The sequence below is a fragment of the Sceloporus occidentalis genome, unplaced genomic scaffold (assembly GCF_023333645.1).
Source record: "Sceloporus occidentalis isolate IW3139 unplaced genomic scaffold, rSceOcc1.0.p SCAF_7, whole genome shotgun sequence".
In the NCBI taxonomy this organism is placed as follows: Eukaryota; Metazoa; Chordata; class Lepidosauria; order Squamata; family Phrynosomatidae; genus Sceloporus; species Sceloporus occidentalis.
In genome coordinates this window covers 70,768,124-70,794,971 of record NW_028316987.1, presented here as the reverse complement: position 1 = coordinate 70,794,971, position 26,848 = coordinate 70,768,124, and the positions used below count along the sequence as shown (strand labels likewise).

The 26,848-nt window shown below is 40.4% G+C and overlaps 1 protein-coding gene across 6 annotated transcripts in view; it reads left to right on the top strand.

Annotated features, from left to right (window-relative positions):
- The window catches only part of LOC149309919 (disintegrin and metalloproteinase domain-containing protein 22-like), a 162,424-nt gene that overhangs the window by 11,700 nt on the left and 123,876 nt on the right, over positions 1 to 26,848 (top strand). For all 6 annotated transcript variants that reach the window (XM_089533277.1, XM_089533275.1, XM_089533281.1 and 3 more), the window contains exon 3: positions 15,152 to 15,228. In XM_089533277.1, the coding sequence (XP_089389403.1) occupies positions 15,152 to 15,228 (77 nt within the window). The remainder of the gene's footprint in view (positions 1 to 15,151; positions 15,229 to 26,848) is intronic.

The following is a 26,848-nucleotide window of genomic DNA, read 5'->3' as shown; positions in this document are numbered from 1 at the left end:
AATGTGTAAATGAAAATATGCACACAAAGTAAACAAAATATTTTTATTCATATTTTACATCAAGGGATGGGGGCATGACATACAAATGTAGACATAAAGACAGGTCCCAAGGGTAAAAAGTAGCACCCCTCGATAAGTGGCCAGTGACAATGTTGACTAGGGGTTTCTGGTAAATGTAGGCAAAAAACATAGTTTCCCTGTACTTTGAAGGGTTCCATAGATGTTTTTCATGGGAGATTTCTGTTGACACAATGCAGTGTAACACGAGAAGGAGCCCACTGTAACTTGGGCAACAGGAATTTCTCCTGCCCTCCTCCCTTCTACCACTTCCAATATCCCTTGAATCGTCCATATTAAGTTTTGAGGGTGCACAGAAAGCTGAAGCCAGGAGGGAAGAATCATCTTCCATTGATGGAATCAGTTAAGTTGGTGAAAGGTCCTCATTCCATCTCAGCCAATTTTATTTCAGTCATTTTTGACACATCTCTCTTCCTGTTATACAACCGTCATACTTCTGTTTTTTAAAAAATGGTTTCTCTATTTACTGCCAGTTAGACAATTAGTATTACCACATCTTTCCTCATGATTTTTCTCAAAATGTTCTGTAACTTTCCTTCTGATTACTTGCTGTGTATATGTGTATGCAGATACATGCACACAAAGGCCAACCCTTCCTTCCTTCCTTCCTTCCTTCCTTCCTTCCTTCCTTCCTCCAAAATAAGACAATTTAATCCTTAAAACATCCCCACCACAACCAATTTGTAGTCTTTGAGCTAAATATTGCTTGATTCTATTTCTGGGCCTCTGGAATTGAGCTAGAATCCTGACAATGGCTGTTTTTGAAGTAAATGGAAGGTGCATCCAAAGGCATGTGTGTTGGACTAGATTTATTTTTACAGCCAATCACTAGATCTCAACCTTGGGTCCTCGAGATATTTTGGGATAGGTATTCTTAGAAGCTCTTACCAATATAGTCTGTGATGAAGGATTCTGGGAGATGGTTTACCAATATCTGGGCATCCAAGAATGAGAATCCATGCCCTAGAGGGTCTTGGGTAAGTGTCTAATTTCCCATCTAGTTAGGGAAGTTGTAATTTAGGAGCATTACACTTCTCCTTAATAAAATCTAAGTAAATCAGGAGAAGTTTATATGTTTGACAGAAAAGTAGAATGAGAAGGAACTAGCTTAATTTTGTTAGGAGTGTGATTGCAGAGCAGGCATGAGAAGGAAAGTACAGTATACAAACAATTTAGGTAAATCTTTGCCTGTGTCTTACAAGTAGATAGTATTTAGGATCACTATACCCAGGAAGAAACATTATTGAGTATCTAGGTCTGCATCTGCACTGCAGAAATAATCCAGTTTGACATCACTTTAACTGCCATGGCTCAATGCTGTGAAATTCTGGGAATTGTAGTTTGTTGGTGAGAGATTCTTAGTCTTAGATCCTCCAGATGTTTTGGATTTCAGTTTCCAGAAGCTCCAGTCAGCATGGCCTGTAATGAGGAATTCTGGGAATTGAAGGGCCAGATATTAAGAGATGCAAAACATTTAACACACATGTTGTTACTGGACCAGACCTGAGGCATAGCCCAGTGATCACCTCATTTATACCTCAGTGTTGCTGGATTACAGTCATTCACTATCATGCTCACTGCAACTTTGGGTATTCAAGGCTCAGTGACATCTGGAAACCCAAGTTTGGAAGCAGTGATCTAAACCAAGCTTTCCCAGCCTGGTGGTGCTCCAGAACGGTTGGACTGCTACACCTCAATCAGTTATGGGAGTTTTAAATCAACATCGCTGAAGGGTGCGTGATTGGAATTGCAGCCTGAAGAGAATATATTTTGACCCGGATGGCTGCTTATAGAAACCCAAGAATGTATAAATGAACAAAGAATATGCATTCATGCTGTGCTTAACTTATCTATTTAATCAGTCTGTAGAAAAAGAATATTAAGAAAATGTTAAATAATTGTTCAGAGTTACAGAATCAACTTGTTTAAGAATGAGCAAATACTGTCTTGGTATTGGCCTCAATGATCTTTGGAGACTGAGAGTTGCTTTGACTGATAGGTTCATTCCCTGAAGGGAATTATAGCAGTGTTGTTACAGGATGCTCTAAATTTGATTCATGCTGTTTACTAAGGCGTGCTTAATGTTTTGCTGTGTATTTCATTCATGGTTTCACTGATGATAAGTTGAACGCTTATTGTTGTAATGGTAAGAAAGTATTATGCTTGGAATGGGTCTCTTACTAGAGTTTTGTCTAAACTTTTTTAGCTTTGGGATTTCAGACACTGGCTAATGTAATTCTTGTAATTGGTAGTGAAGATTTCATGTAGGTTTTTATAGGATTGCTGCGAATGTATGATTTATGTATGTCTGCATTTTATTTATTTATTTATTTATTTATTTATTTATTTATCAATCAATCAATCACACACTTCAGCCAAAAGGATCCCATAATGGCTTATGTAAGAACAATAAAAACAAGACAATCCTTTCCTGGGGGCTTACAGTATAAAAGACATGACGTAAAAGGAAAATAAAATAAAGTTGGAAGAGGAAAAATATGACTGCAGGCACCAGTTCTCAAAGTTATATAACAGCTTTTACAGTGATCAGCTGGAACAGGAGCAGACTAAATGGAAATCTCCCTTACCAAACAAGCCCCTGCCTGTATGTTTTCATGCTTTTTCATGATGTGGCCAAAGCATGGCAGCCTCAGTTGGATTATCTTGGACTCGAGTATTGTTCAGGTTTAATCTAATCAAGGACCCATTTGTTTGTCTTTCTGGCTGTCCACAGTATCCTCAGCACTCTTCTCCAGCCTCATATCAAATGAGTCAATGACTTTCCTATCCACTTTCTTCACTGTCCAGCTCTCACATCCATACATGGTGATGGGGAATAAAGAGGTTTGGAGGATTCAAACTTTGAGCCCATACAGACAGGCCAAAATAAAGCTGCTTCAGGTCACTTTGAAGTATGCTGCTTAAATGATGCATACATGCTAAGAGGCGAGAAGCTGCACCAAAACCATGCTCCAGTTTTAAGGACTGGAGCACAGCTTTGGTGCAACTTCTGGCCTCTTAAGATGTGTGTGTCATTTAAACAGCATATGTCCAAAGTGACCTGAAGCAGTTTTATTTTGGCCTGACTGTATGGGACCTTTAGCGCTCAGTTGTATTATCTTTTAGTTTAGGATCTTGTCTAGTTCTTTCATGGCTGCCCTTACCACTCCTAGTCTTCTTTTGATTTCTTGACTGCAGTGTCCATTCTGATCAAGAAGGGCTGCTCTTAATAAAACACTGAGGGTTTTTTATGTTCATAAAATGTATTCAGAGATCCAAAAAGTACAGCTTTAAAAAGGGATTGGACAGAATCATGGAGGATGGGGTTATCAATGGGTAGTAGTAATGATAGCTGTATATTCTCTCTAGTACAGGATGCACAGAGCTTCTGTCTGTTAGGTGCTGGGAAGTATGCGTGGGAGGTGTTGTTACATTCATGCCCTGCATGCCTCTATGTCTTTAAATATGCTGTTAGCCACCTTGAGTCTCATTATTGAAAGAAAGGCGGGATATAGATGATTAAATTAATAAATTGCTCTAAAGTTGGAAGCTGTAAGTTGTGAGTGATGATATTGTTGTGAGTAATAATATTCGGGGTAATGAAGGCCTTATCATAAAACAATAGACTCCTGGGGGGGTCTTTATGAGGTTATGATAGTACTGTAGCTACATTTCCAAAGTAGTATAACCTCTGAAGTCATTACTTTTAAAAAAGATAAGGGTGGTGGTGAAATATATATATATAATTCTGCTCCCACCAATATGATCCTTCTCAGAGCATTTCTACCATTATTTATTATATATTTTTGCCCATGCCATTGTATTTTCAGTAGCAGTTTGAGTGTTGGACTATGGCTCTGAAGACCAGGCTTTGAATCCCCACTCAGCCATGGAAACCCACTGGATGATGTTGGTCTAGTCACATTCTCTAGCCTCAGAGGAAGGCAAATCCTCTGAACAAATCTAGCCAAGAAAGCCCCATGAAAAGTTCATCTTAGGGTTGTCATAAATTAAAAATGATTTGAAAGCACAGATCAACATATCATTGTGAAAGTTGGACAGTGAAGAAAGCTGTTAGGAAGAAAATCAGCTCATTTGAGATGTGGTGCTGGAGAATACTGGACTATAGGCACCATGGACTGCTAAAAAAGAAATAAATGGGTCCTAACGCAAATTAAGCTCAAACTCTCCCTAGGAGCCAAGTGGCTAAATTAAAACTGTTGTACTTTGGACATATCATGGGGAGACATGACTCATTAGAAAAGGCAATGATGCTGGGTGAGGTAGAAGAAGGTAGGAAAAGAGAAAGACCACATTACAGGTGAATAGACTCCAATCAGCCCTGAATTTGCAAGACCAGGGCAATTCAAAACAGGGTGACTTGGAGGCTTAGAATCACAAGGGCCATCCAGTCCAACCCCATTCTGCCATGCAGGAAATCTAAATCAAACCATCCCTGACAGATGGCCATCCAGCCTCTGCTTAAAGACCTCCAAGGAAGGCGACTCCACTACACTCCGGGGAAGTTTGTTCCACTGTCAAACAGCCCTTACTGTCAGGAAGTTCCTCCTAATGTTGTGGTGGAATCTCTTTACCTGTAGCTTGCATCCATTGCTGCGGGTCCTAGTCTCTGGAGAAGCAGAAAACAAGCTAGCTCCCTTTTCAGTATAACATCCCTTCAAGTATTTAAAGAGGGCTGTCATATCACCTCTTAACCTTCTCTTCTCCAGGCTTCTCATTTGTAGGGTCACCATAATTTGAAGTCACTTTGATAGCTATTAACAACAACAATAATTAGTTTAAAAAGATAGAAAGAAAGAAAACTTGATATAGTAGTAGTATAATATCTGTATTAAAATGGTACTCTTAAAGTAACAAGCAGGTCATTACTTTTAAAGAATGGATCAATTCACATTACTTTTTTTAAAAAATCAAAGCCAGGGTCCTGCTTTTGGACTTACCATGAACAATTGTGGCCCTCTCACACTATGCAAGTGTAGCGTTATGATTCTACTTTAGCTGCCATAGTTGCATCTTCTGGAATCCTGGGACTTGTCATTTGGTGAAGCACTACATCTGTTTGGATGAAAATTCTGGATGTCCTTTCCTAAAATGCAAATCCCAGGATTCCATAGGATATAGTCAGGCCATTTTAAAGTAGAATCATGGCTCTATATCTGTATAATGTGAAAGGGCCCCACAATACTGGACTACCGTAGTTGCTTGATCCAGGATAGTTCTTCTGATCTTGGTTTTCATAATCCTAGCTCAATGGTACAGCATCTGTGCAAAACTTTTCCACTCCATTAGGCAATTCCCATTGAAAGAGGCTGTATTCACACTGCAGAAATAATCCAGCTTGACACCACTAGCTGCCATGGCTCAGTGCTATGGAATTTTGGGAATTGTAATATGTTGTGGCACTAGAACTCTCTGACAGGGAAGGTTAAATGTCTCACAGAAATACAATTTACAATTCCCAGAATTCCATAGCATTGAGTCATGGTAGTTAAAGTGGTTTCAAACTGGATTATTTCTGCAGTGCAGTTCAGCCAGAATCAGTTATCAGGTGATGGTTTTGATAATTTTCTGCTTGAGTACTTGGAGAGCTTCTGCCAGTCAAAGTAGACAGTAATGGACTAAAGAGAACAACTAGTCTGATTTGGAATAGAGCAGTTTTCTCTTTTTAGTTCTCTGAATTAAAATTCTTGTTCAGTTCTCAGGGCTGTCTCTTCCAGGTACAGGCATTTTTAAGAGTGGTAAATGTAGCACAAGTGGAAGATGGGGTTCTGCCTGTAGCTTGGCATCTACTCTGTTTGTCAGTGATATGCAAATGCACTGCAGCATTCTGGCTCATGATAAATTTATTGTGTCGCCCTTGATCCTTTCTCCCCCTCCTCCAGATTGCCATATCGCCTGCAGGAGAACTTTTTAGTGTTAATAGTAAAATTGCATCTTATTATTGGGAATGTGTATTTTGATGTGGGATGGAAACAGCGTGTTCACTGACAGTATGTTTGCCTTTGTGAAATAGGGGGGAAATGACCTGATTCCAAAAGGTTCCTGCACACCTCAGCAGGCAGTAAAGGGCAGTGTAATTCCAGAATCAGCTGCTCTTCTAAAGGGACATCTTTTGTGCATAGCTTATTGTGTAGCTTCCACTCCTCCAACTAGAGCTTAACATTGTGCCTATGCACAATCTTCTGCTCAGTTTAATATAAAATTAATGGGAGAAAAAAGCCAGCATGCCCACACTGGCGATACCAAAATAGCATATAATAGTTGTATGGCAAAAGCACACAGCTAATCTCATTTTTAGTATTTTTTTATTTATGACAATAAACAATAGCATAAAATCAGTACAATGAGAAAAAGAAAACAGTCATCACAAACACTGATTTTAAATTTAACTCTATCCAAAAATGATTCCATGACAGCCCTTTAATGGCACAATTGTATTAAATAGATGAGAAACAAGATGTTTGCTGATGAGATGGTGGATGATACTTTCTTTTATTTTCCCCCAGTAATGGATTTTGAGTTTACAACTTTATTAAAAATAATGCAGATTAAAAACTATAGTATATGGTTATCAATTACTGTTGTTCAAAAATAATTAAACATAATGTTGAATTAAGGCATTTAAAATTCACTAATATATAAAAAAATCAACAAAACAGCACAGCACACCATTAAAAATCCAATCTAGTTATTCTCTAAATCTGACAGAATATGAATGTTTTTACTTGCTGGTGGAAGGAAAGGAAGGAGGAAGACATCCAGGGCCCAAAACAGACGGTTTGAATAAACTGTGGCAGGGTCACGCTGGCACTATTTGTGCTGGGGCCTTGGTGACTGCATGCGCCCAGCCCAGATCTGGGCTGCCGCTGCATTCCTAAGCCCAGGTGTTGAAAAGTAGTGGATTTTTCCACTCCTTTTTGGCTCAGTTCTTTTCTAAAGACATAGCGGTAGTACAATTTCCTGCCGCACTCGAGGTGTATGTCATCTAAATGCTATACCCCAAATGCGGCAGAAAACTGTGTCATTTGGCCCATCTGTTTTGGGCCCTAGTCTAGCTAAGGAAGGAGTTAGGGCCTGGGAGCAGCTACTGTGAAAGCCCTCTTGGGAAAGCCCATGTTCCCACCAAATGAGCTGGAGAAGGTGGTGGGACAGAGAGGACTTTTCCCAAACATCTTTGGCTCCATCTGTACTGCAGAAACAAGCCAGTTTATTATTATTAACCTTTATTTATGAAGCGCTGTAAATTTACACAGCGCTGTACATGCAATCTTTTTAGTTAGATGGTTCCCTGCCCTCGGGCTTACAATCTAAAAAGACATGACACAGAAGGAGAAGGGTTTAGAACCACTTCAACTGCCATGGCTCCGTGTTATGGAATTTTGGGAACTATAGCTTTATTGAGATATTTAGCCTTCTCTGTCAGATGGTCCCGAATGTGCCCACCGCCACCAGCCCAAATAGGAGCAGATAAGATACGCTCCAATTTGGGTTGGGTTTGTGCCGCTGTAGGTGGCCCCGGTACAACCCCCAGGTGGCTTCCAGGTGCTCTAGAGATGAGCTTCATCAAAGTGCAACACCCACGAAGTGGCTTGAAGCTGCCCCCGTCTGATTGGCTGGGCATCTTCTGGGCGTCTTGGGGATGTGCACTGTGGTGTTTTGAAATGGAGCAACAAGAACACTGCACAATATCCTAAATATGCCCACACTGTTAGTAATGTGAAGGCAATATATTTCTGTGGATTATAGTTCTGTAATCCACAAAATAATGTTTTATCTCCCTCCTCCTCCTTTTTCTTTGTCAGTTTGAGCTTTTATAGTGCAATTTTAAGCATGTTTAGTATAAATCCCATTGAATTCAGTGGAATTTACTCCTTAGGACTGCAGTCTGAGCTGATTTTTTCTAAATTGTTCTATTTGCCACAAGCCCAAGATCAGTTTTTCAGATCCCATATACAATGGCAAAGTAAAACGGTATGCCTTGTATAAAATGGCAAAATCAAGGTTTGCTGTTTGGAATTAAAAAATATATATTTTCAAGGTGTAGATAGTTTAGTCTATGTATACAGAATCTATGAATATGAGTGCTCACTTGTTTGACCGTTCAAAAAACAAAAAATGTGTCTTTCTTACACTTGTCTTTGGTACGTAATACTTGTATTTGGTACTAAAGTACTTTGGTACTTAATTCTGGACTAAGGCCTGGTACAGACGTGCAGGAAGCGCCGTACTCACGCTGAAACTAGAGTTCAAAGCATGCGGCATCCGCATGCTCCCAAACCTTAGCACATAATGGTGCATGTGCCATCATGGCAGCCTCCCATTCACCGGGGGGGGGGGGGGGGGTGCCATGATGACACACACACCGTACAGCATCCAGATGTAGCTTGCAGGAAGTGGTGTTATGGTGGTACTCTTTCCTGTTTGTGCATTGTTGTTGCAGCATGCGGCTGCTGCAGCACCAACTTGGGGCAAAGACGGGCGGCATGGAGCCGCCTGTCTTTCGAGCCCCTAAATCCAGTTTTCATCCCAATTTGAGTAGACCCATTGAAAACAGTGAAGATTGTTGTTGCTGTGTGTCTTCACATTGTTTCTGACTTATAACGACACTATCATGGGTTTTCTTGGCAAGATTTGTTCAGAAGAGTTTTGCCATTGCCTTCCCCTGGGGCTGAGAGCATGACCTGTCCAAGATCACCAAGTGGCTGTCACAGCTAAATTTGATTAGAACAGAAATAAGATTGGATATAGTTTTCTGTGTCATATTTTAATATGTCCAGGCACTGTGTTTATAATCATCATGTTTGATTGGTTTGTGGCATGAAAAAGCAGGAATGCTTTCACCCCTTGTTGGATATAGGGTAGGCTCCAGATATGGCCTCAATTTCATCCTGCTCACCGCTTGGAGAGAAGAGACTAGTTAAAGCTTGGGAATCTATTCTTTGTAGTTGAAGTATGCTTTGCAGTCTGAGAAGTTGTTGCACTGGCACTTTGCATCTGCTGGTAAAATAGTCATATTGGTTAGAATTATATCTCATTTCACCTGCTTAGCTACCACCATTTGAGACCTTCCCCAAATTAGAATTTGGCCCTCAGTTGAAAATGGTATTTAGTGAAATGTATGCTGTTACAATAAATCTTCCAGTCTTTTAAGCGAGGGTTAGAATGCAGCCATCTTGATGATCCTAGACTACTACTCCCAGAATCATTGGCTATGCTGGCTCAGAAGATGGGAGATATTGCAGTCCAGCAATATTTGGAGAGCCATATCCTTCTGCCGCTACTTTGAAATGGCAAAACAATTCTCTGTCTCTCTGTTTGCCATAACCGACTAACATAGCACCTGCCTGAAAACATAATTTAGTAAGTACTGTTGTGTTGGTATTCTAACAAGATGCTGTGTCATTCTCATATCCCAGGAACTCAAATTCCAGTTATGCTTTTACGTGCGTATATTTGCAATCTAATTATAGTCATGCTACCTCTGCTATTCTTAAAACTTTAAAATAAACTTGCATTGATTAATTAGATTTAGAATCTTCATGCCTGACCATAAGAAAGCATAAACTATAAAGGGCCCGTCTGTGTAAATAATAGCTGGTAAATTGCAGGACCAAATCTGAGTTGTTGATTTTAAACCTATACCATCAACTGGTGTCCAAAATAAACACAATTCTTTGGCACCTCCAAAACCATAGTTAAGTACTAGAAAACATGTAATTTGCATTACATATGTATGGAATGACCTCTAGTGTAACTTTCCCATACCGATACACTTTTCAAAATATCAAATAAATACATATATAAAGTAACTCATTAGAGTTTACATTAGAAGTTGCCATTACTGTATAGTGTTTGCCACAGAAGTGAAATAGCCTTTTTCAAGTGTTGTTAGTAGATTTAAGTTCTTCTCATTCATGGATTTAGCATAGTTTATTTGTTTTAACTTGAAGTTCATTCTATCATTTAGAGTTAGTTAACCTTTCATTTTTTACTCTTCTAGTTCTATGTCAGGGGTTCCCAACCTGGAGTACGAGATGGACTTTCAGGGGGTGTGATACTTTACTTGTGTGAATCTAGATTCAGTTCTCTTTTGTCAATCAAGACAAAGTCTAGGAATCACCTGAGTCCACAGTCAGACTTGGGGATTGGGGTCAGTAAGAAAGTTTCACGTTTTGCTTACAGTTGGGATTGATTTTACTGTTTACATTTTTTTCTGAATAAATTAAATCTAATAGCTCAATTTCGATTTGCATTTTATGCACTGAGTTAAAAGTTTATTTTTTTAAGTTCAATTTGTTCACCTGCAGTATTGTATGTGGTTCCATTTGTGGTCCAAAAATTAGAACTAAGGCCCAAAAGACTCTACAGAAGTACAGTGCGCCTGCACTATGTGCGGATGCATTGTACGTGGCTTCTAGTGTACGTGGAAGATGCTTGGGAAGGGAAACAATGGCACGCCCTTACATGGGGGGATGCAGAACGGCCCTGGCTCAGTGCTAGGGAATCCTGGGAATTATAGTTTATTGTGGCACCAGAGCTCTCTGATAGAGAAGGTCAGATGTCTCACAAAACTACTGTTCCTAGAATTCCCTAGCAGAGCTCATTTATGCACATAATTGATCTTATTTGGCAGATAACTTCGCACTGGTTTATCACAAGGCCAGTCACCCATGGAATTAGATAGCTGTATGTGACCACAGTCCAAATGAAACAAGAGATAGTGTCAGAAGATGACACTCCCAGGCCAGAAGGCACTTAGTAAACTACTGGGGTAGATGCAACTGGACTTTTGGGTGCTGATGTGTTCAGAGGTGACAGGAAAGTCTGAAGATGCACAACAGAAATGATAGGTACATGGAATGTGAGAACCATGAATCAGGGGAAGCAAGTTATACTAACATAAGAAATGGGGGGAAAAACATTGCAATACTTGGGGCGAGTGAGCTAAAGTGGTGATGGAATGCAAAAGTAGAAAACAGAGCAGAAACAAAGGCCCTGTCCAGATGGGCCCTTTGTGGCACATCCACAATTTGCTAGGGTTGCCTCGGGGCGGTGCATGTACACGCCCCGCAACCCTAGCATGTCCACGCCCTGCAACCCTAGCACGTCATGCACGTGCCGCAGTTGCGCAGCGCCATACATACGGTGCGTGCAACTATTACGTTGCAGCTGCACCGCCTCTAAATGGCACTGTGCAGGTGCGACGTAACCATGCCATCTTTGGTGCTTTGCAGCGCCGCAAACAGGAGCCTTTTTTGGGAGCTCCTTCTTTGCTGAGCAGCTGTGCAGAGCAATTTGTATGCTACACTGCAGCTGCACCGCAGAGAGAGGCACCTGTTTTTGGCGGTCCGTATCCCACCAAAGATTGTAGGAAAATTTGGCCTAAACAGTTTGTTCATTGCAAACACATTCTTCAAGTAGCCAAAGAGGTGACTGTAAACATGGACATCGCCTGGTGGCCAATATAGAAATAAATAGATGACATAATTGGAAGCAGAAGACAGAAAAGTCCCATTCCCTCTGCAAAAACAAGGCCAAGAGCAGATTGTGGCACAGACCATGAACTGCTAATATAAAAAATTAAAGTAGAGCTAAAAAGAACATTAAAAGTACCACCATGCTGAAATACTATTTGAAGAACATTCCTGTAGGATTTTAAATTAATGTGAAAAATAGATTTACCCTATTAAGTCTAATTGACCAGGAGCCAAAAGAACTGAACTGGACTGAAGCCAAGGACATTATCAGGGAGGAATGCAAAAAGACACTACCTGCAGCCAAAAGATAGAGAATGAGAGAGAGAGAGAGAGAGGGAGAGAGAGAGAGAGAGGACCCTAAAGGGATGACAGATGAAACTCTTGAAGCAGTTAAGGATAGATGAGAAGCAGAAGTAAAAGGTGACAGAAATAGAGTCAGAACCGTAATTGCAAGTGTTCAGTGACTTGTGCACTGGGACAATGAGAACTATTATAATAATCAATTCAGAAAAACAGACAATCACAACAAAAAAGGAAGAACAGGAGACCTCTTCCACAAGATCCAATAAATCAAAGGAAAATTTAAACCAAGAATGGGAATGCTGTATAACCAGTAGGGGAACACATTACATGACCAAATAGGAATAAAATAAAAAGACTGCAGAAACAATACATAGAAGTATATGAAAGAGACGAAAGGATGACAGAGACATTCAAGGAGGAACAGTTGAAGATGAAATGACAATTTTAGAATATGAAGAGGAAGCTACACTCAGATCACTTGGCAGAAATAAATCACTAGGAACAGATGGCATACCAATAGAGCTATTTAAAGTTACAGAGACAACATTTATTCACTTTCTAACATCTGTCAAAAAATATGAAAAAAAGAAAGGAACATAATTGGAAATGCTCAGTATGCACTCCAGTCCTCAAGAACATGAGAACATTGGAATTATCTGTGAAACAGACTGGAAATAGGCTTGGGACAGACAAGAGAAGGCTCTCCTTCATGTAATGCAGCGGTTCCCAACCTTTGTTGGGCCGCGACCCCCATTGCAGATGAAAGTCCCGTCCGCGGCCTCCCTGATTGCTTGGGAGGCCAGGAAGGGGTGGGATTTTTGGCCGCCTACAAGCCCCAGTGGGCTTTGCGTCCGGAAGTCCTGCCCCTTACCGGCCTCCCAACCAATTAGGGAGGCCGCCAGGGGGCCGGGGGAAGAAGGGGCGGGACTTCCGGCCACAAAGGCTGCTGGGGCTTGCAGTCCCGTCCCCGTCCCCTTCTTCCCGTGGTTGTCTGGCAGCCGTGGAGAGAAGGGGAGGAGGAGGGAGGCTTGACCCCGTCCCCTTCTCCCCACAGGTGCCTGGCAAACGTAGAGAGGAGGGGAGGAGGAGGGAGGCCCGACGCCTTCTCTCTGAGGGTGCCTGGCAGCCACGGAGAGAAGGGGAGGAGGAAGGAGCCCCGACCCCATCCCCCTCTCCCCGCGAGTGCCTGGCAGCCGCAGAGAGAAGGGAATGGTGTCGAGGCTCCCTCCTCCTTCTTTTCTCCCTGCGCGGTGTCTGTGCCAGCGCCGGCGCCCGCAGGTAGAAGGGGAGGGGGGAGGCAGGGGGATTCTCAACCTGGCGACCTCCGATAAAGGGTCGAGCGACCCCCACAGGGGTCGCGACCCCCAGGTTGGGAACCCCTGATGTAATGCATCATTAATTTTATTTGGTGATCTAAGCCACTGGCCTGGATGGATTATGAAGATTCATGGTGGAAAGGCAACATAGAAATGCTGTTCTAGATTTAAAGGAGGAAGCATTGGGGCTATTACCTTCAAAATCTGCTAGTGGGCTTCCCAGAAAGACCTGATAGGTCCATTAACTGGTGCAAAATTCTGCCAACAGAAGCAAGGAGGTGGGTCAGTTCATGAGAAATCCATGTTCTACAAGTTGCTCTGCTGGCAGTGGAGTCTGGATGTTGTAGTCCAAAAAGTAGCTTTCTCAAATTCTGCTCTTCCTTCGAATTCTTTTTCTCCCCTCCTAGGCAGCCACTGCTTCCCAGTTGCCAGTTCCTGAACAGGCTTTGGGGTGTAATTGGGAAGTCTTTCCTTACTGAGGAAGGCTCCTTCCTCAATAAAATCAGGATGTATTCATTGAAGGCCTCTGAACAGGCTTCCAGTAATAAGCCTTTTAGGCAGACAGCAGCGTCTGGTCAAATAGCCCTCTAATTTATATGTGAGGGTCAGCCAGAAAGTCTTTCCAGTGCTATTTCACTGTGCAGTAATTTTTGGATTTGGTCTGTATCCATTTTCTCACTTCCTGCTGTGCTATTCCCTCCCCCTTTAAATTCCTCTTAAAGATATTACTTTCTTCCATAGAATTACAACAGACTGAATTTTCCACGAAGAACCACAATCTTTGGTTGTTTTAAGGAGAATGCCTCCTAAATAGCCATTTTTAGGTCTCTGCCCTGAGAATACAACATGCCTTGTGGAAAGCAGCATGATCATCTTTCAAGTGCCGATTAGCAGGCCAAGAGAAAGAGTAGTAAATTAAAGAAACATAACATGGACTTCAGCAGGGCAATTGAGGACTGGGAATCTAGGAGGTCTCTCTTTCATAGGGTATAATGAAGTCAGCTTGATAGCAATAAATCCAAATCCATAAATTGAAGTTGGCTTGATAGCAAATAACAACAAAATTTTAGTTCAGTGGTATATCCATGTTAGAGTGGAAAATCAGTATGCAAAGGGATCCCTTTACACCCCTTCGCAAAATTATTGTTTTATTTTTTAAAATATCAGTGTTTTCTCATTCTCAAAAGTAATTAGGGATTACTACATAGAATAGATCCTTTCCAGCTACTTTTAAAAAATGAATCTAAATGCTACAACCTGAACGCTGCAACCTGCTGGCCAGTGGTACAAAACTGAATTTTCTCGCATTCTGTCACCTCAGCATCCACACTAGAGCATGACACAACTACAAAAGGCATAACATGGCCCAACACTTGTACCCTGTGATGCTGCTCTTCTTCCATTTAGTGAGTCCACATTCCTTGAGTATAACAGTAATTTACATGATATTTACTTTGCAAAAGAATGTTTATTGTTACATTATTCTTGTGATTGAATTATATCTTTGTTGTAGGGAAAGGAATTTATTACAAGTGAATAGTTATTTCAGTCAGTAGTTTTGGAGCTTTCCTTTGCACTGCATTGTTTACTGTAAAATAAGTATTGTTTTGCAGAGAACATTTATCTTAACTGATACGGTTTAACCAAGGGTGCCTTTCTGCAAAATCTAGTCCTATGTCACTGATCAGAATAATGTGCTTCTGTATATTTGTGTTGATGCTAAACCCTCTTTCTTTCTATTATAGAATCAGAACTTGGAAAAGTTCCTTTTTAAAAACAATCCCCAGAATCCCAAGCCAACATGGCAAAAAAACCCCACACAGACATACGCACACACACACACACACACAAAGAAAAGGAAAGGAAAAAAGCAACTTTCCCAAGCTCTGTTTGGAATAAAACACTGGGAATAGATTCAGTGCTAATTAACACATTTCAATTATTTTAACATTGCAGTCCACTCATATTGCCCGAGCGAGCTTCCAGGTTGATGCTTTTGGATCGTCTTTCATCCTGGATGTAGAATTAAACCAGTGAGTATATGAATATATTAATGGATATTTGACTTGTGTTCTTTTTTCTTCAGCATTCTATGCAATGGTCCTGGTATTTTCCAATATTGCTTCTTGATCCTGGTCTTAATGCAAGTTGACATTATATTGTCCTTGGCATAAATCCAGTTTTTAGTCTCAACAAGCATAGGTCAATTGAATCTGTTGAATTTACATAACTTACTGTGTGCGCGCGCATGTGTGCGCCATTAACAGTCGCATTGGTGGTTGTCTCTTAGATAGGTTGCTTTTATTTGTAACTTCTCATAACTACGGAATCACTTTGAGCAACAGTCCATGTACATCCTACCTGTTCCCATGTTTATGATCCATCTTATTGTCCATTCATCATTGGTACACATTTTTCTCTATACCCAGAGTGGATGCAAAGGTTGAACACCAGCTCTAATTCTTTCCATTGTATAACACATCAAAACACTTACCTATTGGGGTTCTTGTATTTATTTAACAGTTATAGGGTTTCCTCCAAGAAAGGGGACATTTAGACTTTTCACACTCTCAATGAAAAACATTCTCCTTACTGCTGTCAATGCACCATGCTTTCAGTTGCTATTAACTTTAGACTCCAGTAAATCCAGCATCTCTTGGAGGTTCACAGTCATCTCTGCTCCACCACTGCTTCATTCTCAAGTTGATTCTTCCTCCTGTCTCAGGTGTTAAACATCTAGATACCTTTGAGGGGAGGAGAGGGTTGAGGATGTAGAGGTGTTGCTGAGCTGGTGAGCAGACACGAGCTGATGAGAATGATGTAGAATTATCCATTTTTTCTTCAGATTACAGAGTGGAATAAACGTGTTACAAGAACCTCTAAGAGATGCTGCATTCACTGGATGACTGGAGTCTAAACTGAAAGAATTGTGCATTGGAAGCAGTAAGGAGACTTTTTCATTGAGAGTGTGAAAAGTCTAAATGTCCCCTTTCTTGGAGGAAGCCTTGTAACTGTTAAATAAATACAGGAACCCCAATAGGTAACTGGCAGTTTATTAAAAAACCCCAGAATACTGGATAACTCATTTGCTTCATTTTAGTGGAATGTGTAGCATTTTACTATTGATAGGGACATTGGTGAGATGTATATGCATTTTTGTGTATTTTGTTTTTTTTAAGCAAGTGAAAATGAACACAAGTAATGGTAATGATTTAATTTTTAAAAAGCAACGGGCAACAAATTGCTTTTTGAAAATAACATTCTAAGGTCTACTTTAAATTGCATCTGTCTTCAGCCTGAAACGTCTGTGTCTAAAAGTCTAAGTCTACATCTGCAGGTGGGAAACTGACATAATTTTTGGGCGGAGGAGTATACAAATTATATCTCCCTCCGGCAGTGGGTAGATGTGGCCTCTCCTTTGAATAATGTGCATTTTCTGCCTGTAATTTAAAGCATTCATAAAGCTGAGTAAAAGCCAGAAATTTGGCCATGAATGCAATTTTACATGTGTGGAGCAGGTGAGACAGACCATTCCTAGATGCCTTTGGATTAATGTGTGATTTTGGGCTGCTGGTCAATGTGCTGATGTACTTCTCAGGGCAAGGCACCTCCATTTTGCATGGAAACAGATGTGGGTGAGGGTTTTTAAGTAGGCTACAGCTTTACTGGATATCCACCACATCTGGAATCCAGAATAAGTTGGCCTGGTTTGAAATATGCAACAGACGCATCCAAAGAGAATGAGACAACCATATTATGATGTTGAAAAAGAAATTTCCTAACACTGCCCGATTAGGCTACAAAATCACAAGCAACAAAAATATCTGGAATATATAGATAGATAACCAAGCATTATCTCCCCTTTTCTTTTTTAATTAATAGACCATTTTGATTATGTTTCCTTTGAATATATAGTCTTCAACATTTAGGATGAAGTGCCAAGAAAACTGTAGATCAAAAACATATTTTGAAAATTTATTCTTAAATACTTAGACACTTAAATGAAGACAAACTACAGTGTTACTGTTATCATCAGAAAGAATTCTGTCATGACACATTTCCATAATGGTACATATACAAAAGTCAATGAGCCAAGACTATTGAACCTGAAACAGGGAGCCCTTGGCATGAATAGCCATTCTATCACAAATGGCATTGAGAACTGGATACACAATTCTGAACCAGAACTTGGACAGTGTTCCCAGAATCCTTCAGCATGGTAACTGGAGAATTCTGGGAATTATAGTAATCTAAAAATAACTCTTACAAGTTTTATTTTGAATCTCTGTTCCCTATCAGTGGGAATCGTATGTGTGAAGCGATCCCATCACAAGAAAACTAGCTTTTTCTCTTTTTCAAAAACAACTATTTGCATAGAAGCAACAAAAAGCTCTTTGCATAGTAGATCTTGGAAACTCCCTGCCTTTTGTGGATTTTAGTAATAGTGGACTTCAAAGGCTCTCTGGCATTTATTCCTGAATATTGGCAGTTTGCAACAAGTTTCCAGGTTTTAAAAAGTTTAATTTAAAAAGAAGAATAAGAAGAATGAATGGATCCTACTTTATTCTGATATAATGTGTAGCATTTTAGCATTTCCTCCACTGAAATTTAGTATAGGGGCAAAATAGTGAGTTTTCTTTTGTCTCCTGAAAATGATATTCCCCTATGACACCAGATTAATTTGCCAGTAAATGTAAAACTGTTTTTCTCAAATATTCTTTCTCTAATATTTCTTTTCCTGTACATTTTTACTGCAAAGATTAACTTTGTCCAAAAGGGATATCTCTTTTGAATTTCCTACTTATACAAGCATAGTTGTGAAAGCATATTATAGTTTTGACTAAGCTGGTTTTGAGAGACTTAATAGCTTTATTTCAGAATCATCTTCTTCTATAAAATCTGCTCCGTAGTAATCTGATCACAAGAAGTAATCCGACTTTGTGTATTAATAAGAAACCTAAGGGTTAGAAGCAGATTTACACCAGAGTGGCCAGTTTTGGGACAAAATGCTTTTAAAGGTGTACATAACACTATAGTCTTTAGGTTGGCAGTTGTACAGTTTTCTACATAGATATAAGAAACTTTGCAGTTTTCATCTTTGCCTGTGCCAAATGTTTTTCTCTATTATATCTTTACTTTAAATTGTCTGAAAAGCTGGGGTCAGCAACATAATTAAGTTAAAAAGAACAAACCTTGCCTACAGGCTTACTGTTTTTTTAAAAGTGACATTTAAGTTTAAATGACCTCTAAATTTAGAAAAAAAAGAGTTGTTGCTATATTACCCAGATTAGTTTCCATGACTACTTCATGTGAGAAGAAAATTGGTACTGTGGTATTTTTTTTTGTCAGCATGATGACTTTTTTGTGGTTGAAAAGCAATTTTGCTTTTGGTTTTTTTTTCATTCGTACCAGATTATTAGTACAAGTGATAAATTGCATCATATTTAAAAAACAAATCTATCCAAGTAATATAGCATCTGGATGTAGTTTCTTGTTTTCCTTTGGCAGTATTTGTGTAATGGAATAGTAAATACCCTGCAACTCAACACCAATTGTTTACTTTAAAGATTCTTATTGCCTTTTCTGATCATGTTATTGCTTTGACCTTTTTAATATTCAGCTCCACAGGAATGAAATACGAATCTGAAATATTTCAATAGAACTTGGCTTCAGTCTAAGTGGTTATTTAAGTATTGCGTTGTTGTGTTGCAAGGTGGACTTCCAGTAATACTTGAACTTGTTCTTGGGCCAGAACTAATATTCCAGTAAATGCAAAGTGATGAAATGCACTGGCTTCAGAGCGAACCTCTGATTTTGCAGAAGTATTGATATCATCTTTCTAATGCTGCGAAACAAAAGTGGGGAAAATTTAACTCTCCAACTGTTTTGGCCTACAGCTTCCACCAGAACTACTTAGGAGGGTCACTAGTAAAGGAATTTGCAAGGACTGTAGTTGGTTGTCATGTTGAAGATGAAGTGAACATGTTTTCTTCTGTAGACTAGAACACGAACAAATGGATTCAAATTTCAAGAAGAAAGATTCCACCTAAATATTATGAAGAATGTCTTTATAGTACAAGCTGTTTGACAGTGGAATAACTTCCTTTAAACAACAGTTGGATAGCTTTTTTCCAGGAGTGCTTTAGCTGTGTACTTCCGCATTGCACAGGGAGCTGGATTAGAAGCACCTTGCAGTCCTTTCCAACTCCATAATGATAAGTCATGCTTTATAACAGGGAATGGCCAACTTATTTATTGTAAGAGCCACATAGGCTAAACTTCAGAAGCCTGAGAGCCACAAGACGTGAACAGATATTACATGCACATTGTTATTGTTACATGCACATTTTGTTTCCAAAATTTTAAAATAAATAATAAACACCCTGCCTTCAAAGCGGCTGGAAGCTGCTTTATTTTGCTCGTGTGTTTCATCCCTAGGAAAGTAACAGCTACATTATAAAAGGTGTAAATCTCTCTCTCACTAAATTATAGCAATTATAGTATTATATAGTACTATAGTATAGTATATAGTATAGCAGGTATAGTGTAACTAGAGCTTAGTTATTGGGAAAAGGAATTAATAACATTATTAGTAATAAGTTGTTTCTAAGCTCTTTGATCCAGCAATAAATTCTGTTTCTCTTTCTGTAGTCAGTGGAATACTTCCTCTTTGATCTAGCCTCTTTTCTAGCCTCCTGTGCACACAGCAAGTTTCCCAAATGGTCTGCTTCCTGAAATATTACAGCAAAGAAGACATTCCTTTCCACATATGGATAACATCCTTGCAACAGAATGACTACAGATATCCACCCACTTTATATGCAGGAGATCCATATGTGTTCATGTCTGAATACAAACTCCTGGTCATGGTAGTGGACTCCAGTCTCTTGCCATCCAGAAATGATCAAAAGGTCCAATGAAAAATGAAGAGATGAAAGTGACTGCTAGGGAAAAATATAAGCATGGATGTTTCCTCAGTATGTTCGGTCCTACTCATTTTATTTTAGGAAAGATAAGGCAAAACAGGTGACATAGATTATTAAAAATATGGAAAGAATTAACAAAAAGGGAATGGGATCTGTTCAAAGACAAGATAAAAAATAACTCATATGAAAATAATTTAATGCAAATAATAAGACTGTAAATCAGTGGCTCCAATTGAACCTCCTTGCATTCTTCAATAACAAAGAAGGATTGGTATGAGCTGTTAGAAACTGCCAGTATGTGACTTCTTAAAGTATTTGTAGTTTCTTAACAGAAAACAAATATATAGTGCTTCATGGGCTTTATATTCTTAAGCACAATGGTTTGTTTATGTTCAGGCTATTTTAGAATTGTTCAGCTTGGCAACTGATGCTTAATTGATGTTCTGATAAGATTCAGTATTGAGCATTGTAACAAAAATGAGACATGATGTTAAGAATTGCAAGAATTTTGATAGCTTTCTGGCTTTGTGTGATATACAACAATAAAAACAAAGGCTTACAATATATTTGAGGGGCATGCACACAGTGTTGTTTTCACATAACAGCTGCAGGTGTTTGCTTAAATTACATGTAAAACTGCATCTACATATAAAACTGCATCTCACCTCACATGATTCCCATCCCATGATGGGGGAGAGTGGGGATGTTCTTGATGCTCCTCATTTAACCAGGCAGGAAAGAGAGCCTGGTATTTCCTTGTAAGGTTGCACCATGATTTAGAACCTTCCACATTTAGGGGGTGCTAAGAGTATATCTGCACCTTTACTGTTAGAGCGGTTTGATACCATTTTAAATTTCATGGTTTCATTAAATGGGATCTTGAGGTTTGTAGGTGGATGAGACACTTAGAATTCTAGTGCTGTCCCCTGAACTATTGCAGGGGATTCAGAGTACCTTGCAAAACTACAAATCCCAGGATTCAGTTACCTGGAGCCACAGCAGTTAAAAGTGCTGCCATTGTGGTGTTGTAGAAAAAGAAAGGAGTTTTTAAACATCTTTAAGACAAATTTGGTTCAGCATATTTTATTTTTGTTGTCTACAGCCTACTTCATTATGCTTCAAAGGGAAATAATATGAGTGGAACAGGCTTGTTGATACAGACCTTTCATTCTCCAATGACTCAAGAACAATAAGGCCAAAACAGAGTTGTACAGAGTGGGGTATGGTCAGTAAGTGCAGTCCCATTCTTCTTTCTTAACAGGATTAGAATGCATGTGGGGAACACATGAATCAAGTGTTTGTCTTATCTTATCAGGGAAGTAATAATGGAAAAAGAGGTAGTAAATGAATGTATGAACCCACAAAATGCTGGGGAGGAGGGAATCCATAACCTTTTCTTTGGGGACTTCTGAAATTAATATATTTTTTTTTAAAAAAATCTAATGGCAAGTTAAAAATTGGCTGTTTTCACAAGAGCGTCTCTGGATTAGGTCTTGCTTCAACTATCAGCTTTGTACGTCTTACCCCAAATGTGAATTGGGTGAAAATCACAATTTTGTAAATTCAGCTGTGTAAACCTTTCCCTAGAACAACAGCAACTACTACTATTAGTATTTTTACTTGGTATTGGAGCTTAGCATTGTTCCATTTTTGGACCACAAACCCAAGTTGGATACTGCAGTCCAAAAATAATGTTCCTAGGTTCTGAATAATACATAAAATTTTCAGTCTATGCAGTAGCAGTCGTTCCATCATGCTGTGTCATAGAAATAGATGGAAAGAACGGCCTATTCTGTGAATTCTGATGACAGATTTCACTCAGTTTAGCCAGTCCTCTTGAATGGTTTCCCTTTCAGCTTGTCATGTGGTTTCTTCCAACTCTTTCATTTGGTGATTATTAATGCTAACACTATAATGTTAAGAACTCACAGCTGAGGGACATGCTGTCCTTTCCCTTCCTGATTCCCTTTTTCCTTATCATGTCCTGTCCATTATTGATCTTATTTAAGTGATTCTGGAAGCCTTTTGTGTATCAGAGCAATCTAAAATACCTTTGAAAGATGCCAGGGATTGCCTCTAGGCAGTGATGTAGACTCAGATCGATTGACTCAGATTCAAGTCAGACTCAAGTCACTTCACTGGCTCGACTTAGACTCCATTCCACAATAAGTGATGCATTAACTCAATTTGATTTGCAACTGGCATATTTTTAGTGACTAACTTGGTTCATATTCACCCAGAAACATTATGGAACAGAAAACGGGTTTCCTCCTTTGAACAATGCTTTGATCTCACTGCTTTTTGCTACTGGTCATGTGATGAAAGTGTTACTTTACTTTTCACATACCAGAAATCTCAATTTTTCTGATCCAGCATGGTGTGATTTCAGTGTCTGATTATGACTGTGGAGACCAGGATTTGAATCCCTGCTCGCCCATGGGAACCCACTGGGTGATCTTGGGCATGTCACACTCTCTCAGCCTCAGATGATGGCAATGGCTAACCCCTTCTGAAGAAGCTTGCCAAGAAAACCTTAGTATAGGTTCACCTTAAGGTAGTCATAAGTCAAAAATGACTTGAAAGCACACACCACCTTATTTAAAAAAAATATAAATTTATAAACTTTTGCCACCAAAATGAAAAAAAAAGTAATTGGAAGCTGATAAAAGGGAGGAAAAAAAATATCCTTGGATACATTTTAGAAAAAGGTTTCAAGTGGTCTTCAGAATGCTTACTTGACCTTTCACATGTGCATATTTTTTAGTTTTACTGAAACATGTTGAAGTGTTCTTTTTTGTGGTGTAAGAATCTATTTCTATCCTTTTATTTCTGCCTCTGGTTAAAAAAAAAGTTAAAGAAATAATGTTCAGGAACACGTCAATTTCATTATCAGTGGTCTTTGTTATTGTGTACCTTCAAATTGTTTCTGACGTATGGTGACCCTAAAGTGTCCTTATCAAAGGGGTTTCTAGGCAAGATTTGTTTAGAAAGGTTTGCCTCTGCCTTCCTTTGAGGCTGAGAGTGCATGACTTGCCCAAGGTCATCCAGTGGAATTCCATGGCCGAGTGGGGATTTGAACGCTGATCTCCAGGTATGGATTTACCATACCAGCTACCACTGGTTCCTGGACGCTCCCACTGATTCCCACCACACTGGAGATTTTAGAAAGCTTTTCTGCTCCTAAAAATCCCCAGGAGTGATATTTTCCCCCCTTTAAACAAGTCATTACTCCCAAGTCTCAAACCCAGCTTGCAAAATTAAAAGTAGATTACTCTTAGCCCCCTCCCCCCCTTTTTTTCTATTTAAAATATTGTTTGCCATTTCTGGTGTGGTCTGTGATGGGTAAACATTTGATCCCCAACCCTAACAAAATTGCCTGTCCCTGTATTGCATCCTTATCACTGGTGGATCCAGATAAATAATGGAATAATTCTTTTAACATTACAAAAGTGAAGAGGAGGTGGTGGTAAATTCTCTTTTGGGAAAACAATGAATAAACCTGAGTGATGTGGAATGAGTCTGAATATAGTTTTTCTAAAACTGGATAGGGGTAATAGCATTGTTACTGTTGGAAAATAAATGCCCAAACAAAAACAAATTTATCTGGTGACCCCATTCTGTTCCCTCTCTTTTATTTTGTTCCAAAAAAGAAACTGGTACTGACATCTGATGCAATAGCCTCTGTGATAGAGGAGGATGTTTGTTCTTTGTGTAGAGATTTATGATCCCAGGTATCCTGAACAACCAAACTTGAAAGGTCATTCTTTTATACCTTAATATAAAGGGTTTTGATAGATATGCCATCTAGCTTTCTAGATATCTTAGACTACAATTTCCAAAATCAGTGATGACTTATTATTGTGGGTATATGGGACCTGTAGTCCAAAATATTTGTGAAGGGTTGCCTATGCCTGTAAGTCATTAGTATTTGAAATAAAATTGATAGGATTGCATCTGGGATAGGCAGATAATTTCGCGAGTGCATGGCCCTCCAGATGTGTTTTTGGGAGCAAACCCAGCCTACATGGCCATTGGTAAATGTTGATGAGAATTCAGTAATGTCTGGAAGGCTACAGGTTCTGAAAGCTGCATTTTGCCCCCACTTCTCTGCCTCCACCATGTGCTCTAACCCTTTGCTCCAGTCTGTCCCAGAATTGTGCTGCTTGGTGCCACAGAAGTGATGCCCCGTGCCCTGTGCCCAAGCCTTGCACAAGTTCCCCAATTGCCACTGCTAGTGAAAGACACTGGTAAGGGAGTGGGCTCACTTGGGCAGGCAAAGATTGGGAGATTACCACCACACAAAATAATCAGCAAGGCTGTGTGGTGGTTTTCTGGGGATCCTAAAAAGAAGTTTAATGTAATCCTCATCCCCACAATGGTCCTAAATACCACTGGTTCCCCTTGTCTTTCCCGCACATGAATACTTTGACTGAAGGGCCCCATGCCACCCCCCTTTGCTCTCATTGCCTCCCTACTGTCCCCTTTCCACCCCACAGCCCCCCTGGACCCTTCCACTGCCCCTGGGGGCAGAGGATGTACTGTCCAGTTTGGGAATCAGTGTTCTAGATGAAACAGAGAGTAGCATTTATGTATACTAAAATAAGTATATATTACTAAAGCTTCAATACAAAAACTGAGCATAAAAATGCAAAAAATTACAAATCTGGAAAGGCATTGGCTGGCCAGTACAGGTCTAACAATACAGTTCCCTTGTTGTTCACTTGGAACTAAGAACCACTGAGTTCAGTTACATGAACAGTAATCTACATTGGCGGGATACAGACGGGCAAAAAGGGGTGTGTTCATGACGTCATGAAGGTAGAGCCTTCAGACGGCCCTTACCTGAATGCTGTCATGAACGCGCCGCCCGCACGCCCCAAGCGGGAAGACGTGGCATTAAAAAGGTGCTGCTTTTTTCCGCTTCTTTTTGATTTGCGGCGTACGTGCGCAGCTCCGTATGTAAGCTGCTGCACCGGTACGCCCGAATTGCTACGCCGCAAATATAAGTTGCCTGTTTAAAAGCTCCATGTCAGCTGCGTCGCATAATGGGTCGGGGTCCGGGACATGCGTGGTTTGCAGTCAAGCTTTAATTGCAGCGTCCGCTGCCATGCAGCTGTGGAAGCTGCGGCACAGCTGCGGCGCATATTAAGTCTCATAACCCTAACCCTAGAGCTCCATGTGCGCATGCGTTGCTAGAATCGCGGGAAGTTGTAAGTTTTGCCGGCGGATGTTTTGGTTGTAGAAAGTGATAAGGGAAAGTTTGGAATTTAAAGTGACCCCCTACACACATTCCTGCGCCATTTTCACCTGGGAACGGGCACAGTTCAGCTGCTCCTGGCACAGCTGTGCGGCAGCTCCCCTTTGCCACCAGGCAGGATGGCACAGCCATCCACCAGCACCCCGAAAAAAGGCAGGGGGACGTCTTGGTCTCATGCGGAGATGGCTGACCTTATAGCTATATGGTCCCAGCCAAACATTTTGCAGAAACTGGAGCAGTCCTACCTGAATGCTGACACATATCGAGAAGTGGAAGAAGCCATGAGAGCTGCTGCACCGGTACACCAGAATTGCTACGCCGCTAATTTAAGTTGCCCATTTAAAAGCTCCGTGTCTGCTGCGTCGCATAATGAGTTGGGGTCTTGGAACATGCGCAGTTTGCAGTCAGGCTTTAATTGCAGCGTCCGCTGCCATGCAGGTGTGGAAGCTGCAGCACAGCTGCAGCGCATTTTAAGACTCGTAACCCTAACCCTAACCCTAGAGCAACATGTACGCATGCGCTGCTTGGAAAGTTTGGACTTTAAAGTGCACCCCTACACACATTCCTGTGCCATTTTCACCTAACAATAAAAAACCCCTAAAACTGTAAATATTTACATATGTACAAGGGAGGTGATGGGGGATGGCAGGGGGACAGCGGTGGCAGCAGAGACAGCTGTGGCTGTGCATTGCAGATTCAGCAGGAGCGCGGGGACCAAAGGAGAGGAGGCATCCATGATGCTGGTGATACTGGCAAAGTGCAAGCGGACAAGGATGCCAACACCAGCTGATCACCAGCTGGCAGGAGACCACCATTGTTCTTGGGCAGAGCGGGGGAAAAAGTTTTAAAGGGGCTTGGGCACTTTAAATGTGCCCATAGGCTTTCTGCCGCCGCTGCTTAGCGCTGCAGCTGCGCAGCTGCGCATCCGCCAGCCGGCAAAGGAAAAAAAAAAGCCGCGGTTTGAGCCGCCCGTGCGGAAGCTGCCCCTTTCTTTGCGGCGTCCTCCGAGGCGGCGGTATAGAAGCTACGGGTCCGAAACGGACCCAGGTGAGGCGCCTTCACTGCCCCCCATGTGGAAGCCCCGACACCTGAAGCACGCCCCCGGGGCGGGCGGTCTGGAGGCTCCGTATTCAGCAGAATACACCTCCAAGACGTCTTCCCCTGCCCGTCTGTATCCCGCCATTGGTTCTCAATTTCTAAATTGTTTGCAGTCTTATTAATATTACTTCTAGTATTATTTATTATCTTAGTTTATACTTTGGCTTTTCTTCAAAACTGGCTTACAAATTAAAATGCAATGCAATTAATACATACAAGAGATCAAAATTAAATTGGTATTAAACTACCAACATCATTTATAGCAATTTAAAACATACTGTTAAAGATTATAAAAGCATTTTAAGGGACCAGTACAATTAAAAAATAGAAATAATACTGGATACTCTTATAAGCTCATTCTTTAAAAACCTT